The 15,519-nt window shown below is 39.8% G+C and overlaps 1 protein-coding gene across 1 annotated transcript in view; it reads right to left on the reverse strand.

The window, feature by feature from the left end:
• The window catches only part of LOC308318312 (uncharacterized protein), a 30,557-nt gene that overhangs the window by 14,704 nt on the left and 334 nt on the right, over positions 1–15,519 (reverse strand). The window contains exons 2-4 of the mRNA XM_080767815.1: positions 9,936–10,037; positions 9,326–9,434; positions 8,930–8,983 (exon numbers count right to left, since the gene is read on the reverse strand). Of these exons, the coding sequence (XP_080623941.1) occupies positions 8,930–8,983; positions 9,326–9,434; positions 9,936–10,037 (265 nt within the window). The remainder of the gene's footprint in view (positions 1–8,929; positions 8,984–9,325; positions 9,435–9,935; positions 10,038–15,519) is intronic.

Consider the following 15,519-nt stretch of genomic DNA (forward strand, 5'->3'; position numbering starts at 1 on the left):
GTATGCTTCATGTGGTACTAATGTGTTTGGGTTATTGTCTGTCTTGTATTATTTTTGTTGTTTTGTGTTGTGACTTTGAATTTTTTATGTTTCATGTTGTCCTAAGGGGGTTGGGTATTGTATATCTTGTATTATTTTTTGTGTGTTGTGTTGTGTCTTTGAATTTTGCATGCTTCATGTGGTATTAGGTGTTTGGGTTATTGTCTGTCTTGTATTATTTTTGGTGTTTTGTGTTGGGATCTTTGAATTTTTTATGTTTCATGTTGTCCAAATGGGGTTGGGTATTGTATATCTTGTATTATTTTTGGTGTTTTGTGTTGTGTCTTTGAATTTTGTATGCTTCATGTGGTACTAGGTGTTTGGGTTATTGTCTGTCTTGTATTATTTTCGGTGTTTTGTGTTGTGTCTTTGAATTTTTTATGTTTCATGTTGTCCAAATGGGGTTGGGTATTGTATATCTTGTATTATTTTTGGTGTTTTGTGTTGTGTCTTTGAATTTTGTATGCTTCATGTGGTACTAGGTGTTTGGGTTATTGTCTGTCTTGTATTATTTTTGGTGTTTTGTGTTGGGATCTTTGAATTTTTTATGTTTCATGTTGTCCAAATGGGGTTGGGTATTGTATATCTTGTATTATTTTTGGTGTTTTGTGTTGTGTCTTTGAATTTTGTATGCTTCATGTGGTACTAGGTGTTTGGGTTATTGTCTGTCTTGTATTATTTTTGGTGTTTTGTGTTGGGATCTTTGAATTTTTTATGTTTCATGTTGTCAAATGGGGTTGGGTATTGTATATCTTGTATTATTTTTGGTGTTTTGTGTTGGGTCTTTGAATTTTGTATGCTTCATGTGGTACTAGGTGTTTGGGTTATTGTCTGTCTTGTATTATTTTTGGTGTTTTGTGTTGGGATCTTTGAATTTTTTATGTTTCATGTTGTCCAAATGGGGTTGGGTATTGGCTGTCTTGTATTATTTTTGGTGTTTTGTGTTGTGTCTTTGAATTTTGTATGCTTCATGTGGTACTAATGTGTTTGGGTTATTGTCTGTCTTGTATTATTTTTGTTGTTTTGTGTTGTGACTTTGAATTTTTTATGTTTCATGTTGTCCTAAGGGGGTTGGGTATTGTATATCTTGTATTATTTATTGTGTGTTGTGTTGTGTCTTTGAATTTTGCATGCTTCATGTGGTATTAGGTGTTTGGGTTATTGTCTGTCTTGTATTATTTTTGGTGTTTTGTGTTGGGATCTTTGAATTTTTTATGTTTCATGTTGTCCAAATGGGGTTGGGTATTGTATATCTTGTATTATTTTTGGTGTTTTGTGTTGTGTCTTTGAATTTTGTATGCTTCATGTGGTACTAGGTGTTTGGGTTATTGTCTGTCTTGTATTATTTTCGGTGTTTTGTGTTGGGATCTTTGAATTTTTTATGTTTCATGTTGTCCAAATGGGGTTGGGTATTGTATATCTTGTATTATTTTTGGTGTTTTGTGTTGTGTCTTTGAATTTTGTATGCTTCATGTGGTACTAGGTGTTTGGGTTATTGTCTGTCTTGTATTATATTTGGTGTTTTGTGTTGGGATCTTTGAATTTTTTATGTTTCATGTTGTCCAAATGGGGTTGGGTATTGGCTGTCTTGTATTATTTTTGGTGTTTTATGTTGTGTCTTTGAATTTTGTATGCTTCATGTGGTACTAATGTGTTTGGGTTATTGTCTGTCTTGTATTATTTTTGTTGTTTTGTGTTGTGACTTTGAATTTTTTATGTTTCATGTTGTCCTAATGGGGTTGGGTATTGTATATCTTGTATTATTTTTGGTGTTTTGTGTTGTGTCTTTGAATTTTGTATGCTTCATGTGGTACTAGGTGTTTGGGTTATTGTCTGTCTTGTATTATTTTCGGTGTTTTGTGTTGTGACTTTGAATTTTTTATGTTTCATGTTGTCCTAATGGGGTTGGGTATTGTATATCTAGTATTATTTTTTGTGTTTTGTGTTGTGTCTTTGAATTTTGCATGCTTCATGTGGTACTAGGTGTTTGGGTTATTGTCTGTCTTGTATTATTTTTGGTGTTTTGTGTTTGGGATCTTTGAATTTTTTATGTTTCATGTTGTCCAAATGGGGTTGGGTATTGTATATCTTGTATTATTTTTTGTGTTTTGTGTTGTGTCTTTGAATTTTGCATGCTTCATGTGGTACTAGGTGTTTGGGTTATTGTCTGTCTTGTATTATTTTTGGTGTTTTGTGTTGGGATCTTTGAATTTTTTATGTTTCATGTTGTCCAAATGGGGTTGGGTATTGTATATCTTGTATTATTTTTGGTGTTTTGTGTTGTGTCTTTGAATTTTGTATGCTTCATGTGGTACTAGGTGTTTGGGTTATTGTCTGTCTTGTATTATTTTTGGTGTTTTGTGGGGGGATCTTTGAATTTTTTATGTTTCATGTTGTCCAAATGGGGTTGGGTATTGTCTGTCTTGTATTATTTTTGGTGTTTTGTGTTGGGATCTTTGAATTTTGTATGCTTCATGTGGTACTAATGTGTTTGGGTTATTGTCTGTCTTGTATTATTTTAGGTGTTTTGTGTTGTGTCTTTGAATTTTTTATGTTTCATGTTGTCCTAATGGTGTTGGGTATTGTATATCTTGTATTATTTTTTGTGTTTTGTGTTGTGTCTTTGAATTTTGCATGCTTCATGTGGTACTAATGTGTTTTGGTTATTGTCTGTCTTGTATTATTTTTGGTGTTTTGTGTTGTGTCTTTGATTTTTTTTTATGTTTCATGTTGTCCTAATGGGTTGGGTATTGTATATCTTGTATTATTTTTTGTGTTTTGTGTTGTGTCTTTGAATTTTGCATGCTTCATGTGGTACTAGGTGGTTGGGTTATTGTCTGTCTTGTATTATTTTTGGTGTTTTGTGTTGGGATCTTTGAATTTTTTATGTTTCATGTTGTCCTAAGGGGTTGGGTATTGTATATCTTGTATTATTTTTTGTGTTTTGTGTTGTGTCTTTGAATTTTGCATGCTTCATGTGGTACTAGGTGGTTGGGTTATTGTCTGTCTTGTATTATTTTTGGTGTTTTGTGTTGGGATCTTTGAATTTTTTATGTTTCATGTTGTCCAAATGGGGTTGGGTATTGTATATCTTGTATTCTTTTTTGTGTTTTGGGTTGTGTCTTTGAATTTTGCATGATTCATGTGGTACTAATGTGTTTGGGTTATTGTCTGTCTTGTATTATTTTTGGTGTTTTGTGTTGTGACTTTGAATTTTGCATGCTTCATGTGGTACTAATGTGTTTTGGTTATTGTCTGTCTTGTATTATTTTTGGTGTTTTGTGTTGTGTCTTTGATTTTTTTTTATGTTTCATGTTGTCCTAATGGGTTGGGTATTGTATATCTTGTATTATTTTTTTGTGTTTTGTGTTGTGTCTTTGAATTTTGCATGATTCATGTGGTACTAGGTGGTTGGGTTATTGTCTGTCTTGTATTATTTTTGGTGTTTTGTGTTGGGATCTTTGAATTTTTTATGTTTCATGTTGTCCAAATGGGGTTGGGTATTGTATATCTTGTATTCTTTTTTGTGTTTTGGGTTGTGTCTTTGAATTTTGCATGATTCATGTGGTACTAATGTGTTTGGGTTATTGTCTGTCTTGTATTATTTTTGGTCTTTTGTGTTGTGACTTTGAATTTTTTATGTTTCATGTTGTCCTAAGGTGTATGGTTTATTGTCTGTCTTGTATTATTTGTGGTGTTTTGTGCTGTGTCTTTGAATTTTGTATGCTTCATGTGGTACTAATGTGTTTGGGTTATTGTCTGTCTTGTATTATTTTTGGTGTTTTGTGTTGTGACTTTGAATTTTTTATGTTTCATGTTGTCCTAATGGGGTTGGGTATTGTATATCTTGTATTATTTTTGTGTTTTGTGTTGTGTCTTTGAATTATGCATGCTTCATGTGGTACTAATGTGTTTGGGTTATTGTCTGTCTTGTATTATTTTTCGGGGTTTTGTGTTGTGTCTTTGAATTTTTTATGTTTCATGTTGTCCTAATGGGGTTGGGTATTGTATATCTTGTATTATTTTTTGTGTTTTGGGTTGTGTCTTTGAATTTTGCATGCTTCATGTGGTACTAATTCAAAATATTATATTATTACAAACAGGCGGCCTGTTGTATTAATATAATATTTTGAATGAAACATAAAAAATTCAAAGATCCCAACACAAAACACCAAAAATAATACAAGACAGACAATAACCCAACCACCTAGTACCACCTGAAGCATGCAAAATTCAAAGACACAACACAAAACACAAAAAATAATACAAGATATACAATACCCAACCCCTTAGGACAACATGAAACATAAAAAATTCAAAGATCCCAACACAAAACACCAAAAATAATACAAGACAGACAATAACCCAACCACCTAGTACCACATGAATCATGCAAAATTCAAAGACACAACACAAAACACAAAAAAATAATACAAGATATACAATACCCAACCCATTAGGACAACATGAAACATAAAAAAAAATCAAAGACACAACACAAAACACCAAAAATAATACAAGACAGACAATAACCAAAACACATTAGTACCACATGAAGCATGCAAAATTCAAAGTCACAACACAAAACACCAAAAATAATACAAGACAGACAATAACCCAAACACATTAGTACCACATGAATCATGCAAAATTCAAAGACACAACCCAAAACACAAAAAAGAATACAAGATATACAATACCCAACCCCATTTGGACAACATGAAACATAAAAAATTCAAAGATCCCAACACAAAACACCAAAAATAATACAAGACAGACAATAACCCAACCACCTAGTACCACATGAAGCATGCAAAATTCAAAGACACAACACAAAACACAAAAAATAATACAAGATATACAATACCCAACCCCTTAGGACAACATGAAACATAAAAAATTCAAAGATCCCAACACAAAACACCGACAATAATACAAGACAGACAATAACCCAACTCCTTCTATAGTTGTTCCCTTTCCTAGGTTCAATATCTAGATAAAAACCCAATAGAGCGTCGCAGTCCCGCCCCCTACCAGGGCCCAGGAAATGATTCCCCGTTAATTTTCCTCATAGACATTTCAAAACGTATTTACAGTATTTAAAGACCTTTTGAGCCTCGTACAAAGACAACAAACGCAATTTTTCGGGCCGAGCAAATTATTAGAAAGAATAAGAAAACAGGCAGGTTACAACACTTTTTTTTGTTTTTTTTCCTTCCTTGTAATTATTTGTTCGGACCAAAATGTTGTGTTTGTTGTCACAACTCCAGTTGGCTTTGTACGACGCTTAAAAGGTCTTTAAATAAATACTTTTTGAAAAGCCTATGGAGACAATGAACGGGGCAATTCCCTTCTGGGTCTCACGTCGTCATGAAAGCGGGCGGGACTGCGACGCTCTATAGCAAACATTAGCGGAACTGCAAGCTCACAGCGTGGCGCGGTGCGTTCTGAGCTTCCTTGTAGATGTGTTATTTTCACAGCTACACTCCTTTTCTAAAATCTATGGCATTCATTTACAAAAAAAACATTAAAAGCATTAAAAGCTGAAACGTGCACGGCAATACAAGGTTTCTGCCCTTTAGAACGACGACATACAGCACTGTTTATCTGTAAAGATAATTATTTGTTTTGTTTTTTTTGTAACCTGTTAATTCGCTGGCATTTTATAGCAGCTGTTTGACCTGAAGCCATAATGGATAATCCTTTCTAATTATCCGAGTGTTCTTGTACTTAACATGTCAGCTGTCTATACGATGGAATAGTTTAACCACTTTAAGCACTATATATTTTTTATGAATAGTGTAAACTAGCCGACAAGCTTGCCTAATGGCATTTACCATTTGGTAATATATACAATATTGTTTAATAGACTGTTTTTCATGTAAAAAAAAAAGAAAAGAAAAAAGCCTTACATTTAAAATGCACAAACATGAGTTGTTTAATGTTGTTTACAAAATGTTCCTGTCTTAACTGGACTGTTTGAGCTGGGAGTGATTATAGAGAGATTATTAAAATTAATGTTCACCAGTAGGCCTGTTAATGTCTCATGAATACAATGTGATGCACAATGTATTGTACAGACAGTATATTAATGTTGTCTATATTCAGTGCCATTCTAATTAAAACTATGACACACATGGAACATGTGTGTCCAACTTAAGAGTTGCATTATTATTATTAGACATTAGTAGTAGTAGTAGTAGTAGTAGTAGTAGTAGTAGTAATAATAATATTTAAAAATCCTATGGAACTCCGTCTGTCCCACCATAATAATGGAATAATTCAAATTGCAGCTGCTAAAGGTGTGGCGTTTAATGCCATTATGTGCTGCAAAGCAACTGCCAGAGCTGTCAAATCATTGCAATGTAAGAGTAAAAAGTACCATATTATTTGACTTTTGAGATTTACTAAAGCACAATTCTTGAGTAAATCTACTTTCCACCACTGTAGAACCTATTATGAAACGGTAAATGAACAGATCCTACCATCTCTTCACAGTTGAATGGTTCTGATTGAAGCAGTTCATAACCACACATGTCCAGTAGGGGGCTCTCTCTCCCCAGTAATGACAGGAGGAGCAGATTTCTCACTCACAAATCATTCTGACACACAGATGTTTTGGTTAATTTGTCAAGTTTCACTTTGATTAAAAAAATATATACTTATACTAGATACTATACACAGGAAAATACCTTTAAAAATGAACTTAAATGTACTTGTTTTAATGTAAATAAGTCATATTTTGATAAGCTGTATTAAAATTTAGCCTGCTGCACAGTGGAGTGACTTACTGTAGGTCAGTGGTTCCCACACTTTTTCATGTCAAGGACCTGCATTAGAAAAGATATGCCAGGGACCCCCGTAAGAGAACATTTCTCTCTGCTCTAGTGGTGATTCTCAACCATTTTCATTTGATATACCTTAGACTACAGACCCCCATTTAATGGCATTTCCTAATCTCTGGGACCCCCAATTTATATCGTAAAAACAATGTTAATTTAACTCTGAGAGTGTACAAATGTGGGTTTGTATCTCTGTGAGTGAGTGTCACTCTCAGAGTTACAAACCCACAAATGGCCCAATTGGTTCCTAACTATCATTTAGCTGGGGACCCCCTGGAACTGCCTCAAGTACCCCTGGGGGTCCCCGGGCCCCACTTTGGGAACCACTGACCTATAGGTAAACACATAGGCCTATAGTTAAATCAATAACCTAGCATAAGTCTAAACAATATAATATTAAAAATAATAATCTGTGCACCTATAGCATCTGTCTGTTCTCTAAAAGTTAATATAAGCATAAGCCTGCAACTGCATGCCAAGGTCGTCGAGGCTATAGGTCAAGTGCTACGAGGTGAAGAAGGTGCAGTCCGAAGAGGCGTGTCTTTAGATTGCCGTTTGGGAGCCAGAAGTTTTGCATAACAAACATCTATGTTTTCAACAGGTCACATACATTATGCAGCGTGTAGTCACGTTAAAAATGTTTCATTCATAATTTTAATAATTTGTGACACTTTTTTAAGTTGCTTGATTCAGTCATTCCTTCCTATCCTGTACCAGTAAGACGCCCAAGGGCGTGCACACATCCGCCTGGGTGACATCAGACTGCTGGGCGAGTGCTGGCACTTTGGCATGGGGGGGGGTCAAATCAACATATATACACCTGGGTGACAGCAGACTGCTGGGCGAGTGCTGGCGCTTTGGCATGGGGGGGGGGTCAGATCAACATATATATATACACCTGGGTGACAGCAGATTGCTGGGCGAGTGCTGGCGCTTTGGCATGGGGGGGTCAGAACAACATATATACACCTGGGTGACAGCAGACTGTTGGGCTAGTGCTGGCGCTTTGGCATGGGGGGTCAGATCAACAGAGGTGGTGGCTCAGGGGTAGAGTGGCTGGATGGAAACCAAGGTAAGGTTGCCAGTTCGAACCCGGGCTCCCCCAGAGTTAGTGTCGAAGACTCAAAGTGTCATTGAGCAAGACACTGAACCCCTAATTGCTCCCGATGTGCTGGTTGGTGCCTTGCATGGTTTCCGCTGCCATCGGTGTATGAATGTGTGTGTGTGAATGGGTGAATGTAATGCACAATCTCTGTAAAGCGCCTTGGATAAAGGCACTATATAAATGCACCATTTACCATTTATTTGGATTGAATTCTGTACTGGCCATTTATGGAGCATGTCTTGAGTGTACAGGGTTTGATGAGGTCTGATAAACATGGAATGTCAGAACAGTTCAGCTCCATATATGGAGATTTAAGTGGGGCAGTACCCTGAGTGTACAGGGTTTGATGAGGGGCCCAGGTAGGTCCGGGCCTTAATTTTCGGGCCTTTTGAGAACGTAAATATTGATGACGTCACATCAAGGATCTCCATAATATGGGCTTTTGCGTGACAGGTCGGCATTTACTATGACATCAGGGATCTTCATCACTGATGATGTCACCATGGGCTTTCCCATGTATGGGGATTTTGAGTGACGGATAGGAAATGCACGATTCCATATAGTTAACCCATTTAGGCCTGACGTCAACATTTTTTAAATGTTTCTGTATCAGTGGTGCTCAATATTTCATGTCAAGGACCCCAAAAACTATATGAAATATATGCCTCCGCCCCCCCCCCCAATCTGAAAATATGTTGTTCCAGGGACCTCCAGAAGCAAAGATTTGAGTTAAAATGTTCACTCTGTAATAATATATATATTCAAAGATTAGAGGCACATTTTCGATTTGTGCCGCATTCTCACGATTCCTCAAAAAATAGCAGACCTACAAGCTCGCAGTGCTGCACTCGGTGCCGTGCTATGAGCTTGTAGATCTGCTATTTTTCAACGGCTAAAGTATAACATAATGCTTAACAAGCAGTGGATGTGAAGTCGTGCTTACCAGTGTCTCTGATGGCATCTAGCGCCCTCATCCTGTATAGGTAGTCATAGCAACCTGAAACGGGCGCACGCACACGCACACACACACGCACACACACAGCTTGTAGATCTGCTATTGTATTACAATACATGTTGCTATATACTGTTCACAGCAACAGCAACCCAAAAAGGGCTTCCCGTCCAACTGTTTAAGCAATCGTACCGTTAAGAGGGAATAGTTAACGGACCGGAATCGTTAAAACCAAGATACCAACCACGTTTGTGTGCGTCTCCGAGTGTGTGAGCATGCACGTGCGCGTGTGTATGTGTCCGAGTGTGTGCGCGTGCGTGTGCTTGTATGTGCGTGCATGTGTAGTACTGTATGTGTGTGTGTGTGTGTGTGTGTGCGTGCCCGTACCAGTGTGTGGTCCAGATGTCAGCCTGTCATCATCAGGCGACAGCAGACGGGGCTCAAACTTGATCCTCTGGACCTTGGTGAGTTTGGAGTCGATCTCCTGTCTGAGCTCCTGTGACCGCGCACACGCACACGCACACACACACACACACACAGTAGTGGAACATAGGGTCATTATTTATGTCTTGCGTAGCCAGCCAACTATTCCACAATCTTCCGAATGCTACGTATAGAGTCTGGAACTACATCCCCCATGAGCTGAGTAACGGAAGCTGCCATTTCCGTTCACGAAAATAATATATTTTAAAATATCTTTAGAGCATATTATTTTTGTATATTCTTTTCTGCTAAGCAACAAGCTATATATTATGCTTAGATGTTTTCTATTCATATTAGGATAAATGTGCGCGACTGTAAAGACGAAAAGACGGGAAGTGGCGAGGACTATAGGCTCAACTTCCGGCTTTATAGTTCAACTCATGACAGCTCTTTTACGTCGGCCCAGACTTGCGTGATGAGGCGTTTTGGAAATCGCGGAGGCAACAGTCTGGTTAACCCGAGACTATTATTTATGGGACACGTACAGTAGGGTCATTATTAATATTTTGTTTACCTTGGGTCCGTTGTGCCCGAGGGGAACGTGAGGTCCTCTGCGAGACTTGACGGCAAACCTCATGATCTGACGTTTGACGAAGATGAACAGCAACACAAACACCTACAGCGAGAGGCCACGAGAGAACAGGCACACAATGTTTATGTATTTACTACCCTGGAATGTACAATAATAATAATACATGTTAATTGTATTGCACTTTTTTTTATAGGCTGTGTAAAGCCCAAACCAATGGGTCGCCATGCAACTCCTTGCAACCACACGGTTGCGACGTGCGAGTAGACGCATGTATGTAGCAGAGATTAAAATAGGGTGCATTTTGCATCCCAAAACACAGTTTATAGTTAAGGGACCCACTGGACCAAAGGCTAATCCGTCCTTTGTGTGGGTTACGTTAGTGTTTTATAAATACTACACCAATGAAAGGTATTAGGAAGAGCTTGTGACTGAATAATAGCTTGTGACTGAATAATAGCTTGTGACTGAATAATAGCTTGTGACGGCCCCAGGGCAGGGTTTATGTGTGTGCTAATCTGTCCTTCAGTGTGATGGGACCTGGTTGGAGAGTGGTGGCAATCAAGGATTGGAAGCAGCTGGCCAGTGCCTCCAATCACTATAAAAGAGCCACCTTGCCAGTGCTTCTTTCTCTTCCACCTGGGCCACACCAGAGCATGGCCACACAGGGCATATTGTTTGTTTGATTCAGTTTGAGGTGGCAGTTTAGTTTCTCTGCCAAGTTTTTGTTGGAAACGTGTTTGTTCTACTTTAAAATTCCCTTCTTTGTTATGGTCTGAGAGACATTGGATCCATTGGAACAACAAAGACAGTCCAGGGGTTGACACTAAGGGCCGATTCATACTCCTATTTTACCGCTGTTTCGGCGCTGTAGTGCCAAAATGATTTTGGCTCGTCAGACATTTTCAGTAGCACGGAAGAGCCGACTTTAGGACGGTACCCCCCCCTGGTGTAGCTGGCCGACAATCTGATTTGTAAACAAACAGACACCATGCGTGTTGCGTATAGCATAGCTACCGTCCCTAGCTACCGACCCATCGCCTGAAGGGATGTGACGCTCTGATTGGTTCAGAAACTTCAGACCGGTGTTTCATGTTGAAACTTCAAAATAAATTGTTCACCATTTCCGTTTCCCTACACCTTTAATAATAGCTTTAAATTGAAAATCACATATTTTTGCTGTCTCACTCTCTTTCTTATTCTCAAATGGTGGCATTCAGTTATACAGCATTGTTTTTCAGTCTGTCTAAAAACAAAATGCCCCTCACAGTTTGGTGCCCCATGTGGCTGCCTAGTTTGCTTAGAGCTAAGCACGGCTCTGACAAAAATGAATTGCATTTTTAATGAATTGCATTTTTATAGCGCTTTTCCAAGTGCTCAAATCGCTTTACAATGGTTCATTCATTCATACATTGGGAGGTGAGGCAGTTAACAGTCGTCGCCACTTCCCACATTCACACACCAATGGTGGCGAGCTCACACCGATCAACTCATTGGAGGCAATGTGGGGTTCAGTGTCTTGCCCAAGGACACTTCAACATGTGGACAGGAGGAGCCAGGATTCGAACCGCCGACCCAGGGATCATTGGACGACCTGCTCTACCTCCTGAGCCACAGCCGCGCTACAAAGGTTTCTTTGACTATGCATGCACCTCTTGGTACCACAGCACATGAAAGGCCCTGAAAACAAGGCTCCAGACATCCCCAAAATAAACTGATCAGGCTGCCTACTACTTGGCTGGCCTAACTCCCCAAAACCACCTCACCCCTGCCCTCATTGACAGGCAGGAATGGCTTAGGGTTGACGACAGACTACAGCATCTTGCAATGGGCCTGGTCCACAAGATGCGATACAACACAAAGATACCCATGTATACCTGTCTAAATACTTCCTTAAGTCCACACTCACAACACCAGAGGGTGTTCAACAAACCCACGTACAACCCAGATTCGGCACAAACAAGGGATTCAATTAATTTCTGGCTCCTATGTCGCTAAAATGTGGAACGCCCTACCAACACGCAAATCCCTTGGCCCCTTGACACGCTCTGCACATTCAAGACTAGGTTGAAAACCTTTCTCTACGACAAAGCCTATAGCTAGACTTGTCTCCAAGTCTGGCTAGATACCATAGTCTTACATTGTTGTGTGGGTTTGTCTCCCAGCAGTACTTGTAATATACACTATATAGGCTCCAGTAAGGCCTGCCACTAATCCAACATCCGGGGAATCTCTCCCCGGAGTCTCTTTTCGTCCTCCCTGTCGCAGTTCTGTGGACCTCTAATATTAACACCCAACTGACTGCCGAGTGTGACCGCGGACCAGGCCTCTCCACGGAGCCCACCAGAAGTGTGACCATGGACCCGGCCTCACAGAGCTCGACCTGGACCAGATGTGGACCAGACCCCTCCACGGAGCCCACCTGTCTATCTCTCTTCTTTTCTTTCTTTCTATTCCCCTCTACCCCCCCCCCCCCCCCCCCGACACGGTCGAGACAACTTGTTGTGATTTGACACTATAATAAAATTGAATTGAATTTAATTTAATTGAAAGCCAAGAAAGAGCACTTAAGTTAAAACATTGTGAACTATCCCTTCAAGTCTTAGAGCACACCCCACCCCTTTCCCCCCACACTGTACACGTTTTTCTTTATGATGATGATTTCCTGTTTTTTTATAGAAGTGTATATTATATTTGTACGTCTCTAAATGTAATTCTGATGAATTGAAAATGGTGGACCCAGCTGTTGTAAATAAGTGTAATATGCTTCATCATGGATCGTCCACAAAGTAGCAGTTTTTGTATTGACTTGTGCTTACATTTGAAATGTGCCCATTCTGCCATACTGTGAAATAAAATGTTCAATCAATCAATCAATTACTATCACAATATAAGCTGTTAAACACAGTTATATTTCATAGCAATGATCACATATTTTTGCTGTCTCACTCTCTTTCTTATTCTCAAATGGTGGCATTCAGTTATACAGCATTGTTTTTCAGTCTGTCTAAAAACAAAATGCCCCTCACAGTTTGGTGCCCCATGTGGCTGCCTAGTTTGCTTACAGCTAAGCACGGCCCTGACAAAAATTAATTGCATTTTTAATGAATTGCATTTTTATAGCGCTTTTCCAAGTGCTCAAATCGCTTTACAATGGTTCATTCATTCATACATTGGGAGGTGAGGCAGCTAACAGTCGTCGCCACTTCCCACATTCACACACCAATGGTGGCGAGCTCACACCGACCAACCGATTGGAGGCAATGTGGGGTTCAGTGTCTTGCCCAAGGACACTTCAACATGTGGACAGGAGGAGCCAGGATTCGAACCGCCGACCCAGGGATCATTGGACGACCTGCTCTACCTCCTGAGCCACAGCCGCGCTACAAAGGTTTCTTTGACTATGCATGCACCTCTTGGTACCACAGCACATGAAAGGCCCTGAAAACAAGGCTCCAGACATCCCCAAAATAAACTGATCAGGCTGCCTACTACTTGGCTGGCCTAACTCCCCAAAACCACCTCACCCCTGCCCTCATTGACAGGCAGGAATGGCTTAGGGTTGACGACAGACTACAGCATCTTGCAATGGGCCTGGTCCACAAGATTCGATACAACACAAAGATACCCATGTATACCTGTCTAAATACTTCCTTAATGTCAACGAAGTCCACACTCACAACACCAGAGGGTGTTCAACAAACCCACGTACAACCCAGATTCGGCTCAAACAAGGGATTCAATTAATTTCTGGCTCCTATGCCGCTAAAATGTGGAACGCCCTACCAACACGCAAATCCCTTGGCCCCTTGACACGCTCTGCACATTCAAGACTAGGTTGAAAACCTTTCTCTACGACAAAGCCTATAGCTAGACTTGTCTCCAAGTCTGGCTAGATACCATAGTCTTACATTGTTGTGTGGGTTTGTCTCCCAGCAGTACTTGTAATATACACTATATAGGCTCCAGTAAGGCCTGCCACTAATCCAACATCCGGGGAATCTCTCCCCGGAGTCTCTTTTCGTCCTCCCCGTCGCAGTTCTGTGGACCTCTAATATTAACACCCAACTGACTGCCGAGTGTGACCGCGGACTAGATCTGATCCATATCATTCTACTGCTTCTACGATTCTGCCCCGCGCAGTACAAGGATATGGGACTTCCAATGTTAAATCTCAAATCGAAATCAGACCAGCCTCTCCTCTTTGGCGTAAATAAAAAGAACGTTTTTGCTACTCACCAAAACAAAGGCGGGTTGTGTCAATAGAAAGACTACTTTCCTTAGTGGAAGCACTCTGAGCCCCCCACCACACGTATAAACGGTACTTTTTGGCCAAAAAGGGATATTTTTTCACCGGAGGAAAAATATCCTCTATGAGGCAGTTCTCTGGGCAATATCAGTAGAGGGCGCAGCGGAGTAACTAAAAATGTTTTTTTCCCGGTGGAAACAAAATCCCTTTTTGGCCAAAAAGTACAGTTTATACGTGTGGTGGGGGGGCTCAGAGTGCTTCCACTAAGGAAAGTAGTCTTTCTATTGACACAACCCGCCTTTGTTTTGGTGAGTAGCAAAAACGTTCTTTTTATTTACACTAAAGAGTAGAGGCTGGTCTGCATTCATGCGAGCGGCGGACGTTGAGAGTAACATAGCTCTAATGCACGCATTAGAGCTATGGACCAGAGCTAACCGCGGACCAGGCCTCTTCATGGAGCCCACCAGAAGTGTGACCATGGACCCGGCCTCACAGAGCTCGACCTGGACCAGATGTGGACCAGACCCCTCCACGGAGCCCACCTGTCTATCTCTCTTCTTTTCTTTCTTTCTATTCCCCTCTACCCCCCCCCCCCCCCCCCGACACGGTCGAGGCAGATGGCCGCCCATAGAGTCGGGTTCTGCCTGACGTTTCTTCGTTTTTCGTTACCATTGTCGCAATATTGCTTGCTCTGGGTGGATCTTTGTTGGTTGTAAAGTGTCTTGAGACAACTTGTTGTGATTTGACACTATAATAAAATTGAATTGAATTGAATTGAAAGCCAAGAAAGAGCACTTAAGTTAAAACATTGTGAACTATCCCTTCAAGTCTTAGAGCACACCCCACCCCTTTACCCCCACACTGTACACGTTTTTCCCTTTTTTTTTTAAACTTTCTTTATGGTGATGATTTCCTGTTTTTTTATAGAAGTGTATATTATATTTGTACGTCTCTAAATGTAATTCTGATGAATTGAAAATGGTGGACCCAGCTGTTGTAAATAAGTGTAATATGCTTCATCATGGATCGTCCACAAAGTAGCAGTTTTTGTATTGACTTGTGCTTACATTTGAAATGTGCCCAATCTGCCATACTGTGAAATAAAATGTTCAATCAATCAATCAATTACTATCACAATATAAGCTGTTAAACACAGTTATATTTCATAGCAATGATGAATTACTATCACAATGTATTGTAGAGCTATTTAACACTGTTACTGAACACACTCTATACTAGCAATGATTACTGTCACAATATAGAGCTATTTAACAATTACTGAAGTGAACACACACTCTTACAATGATTACACACACACAC

This window comes from Protomyctophum bolini, assembly GCF_963924005.1.
Source record: "Protomyctophum bolini genome assembly, chromosome: 7".
NCBI lineage: Eukaryota > Metazoa > Chordata > Actinopteri > Myctophiformes > Myctophidae > Protomyctophum > Protomyctophum bolini.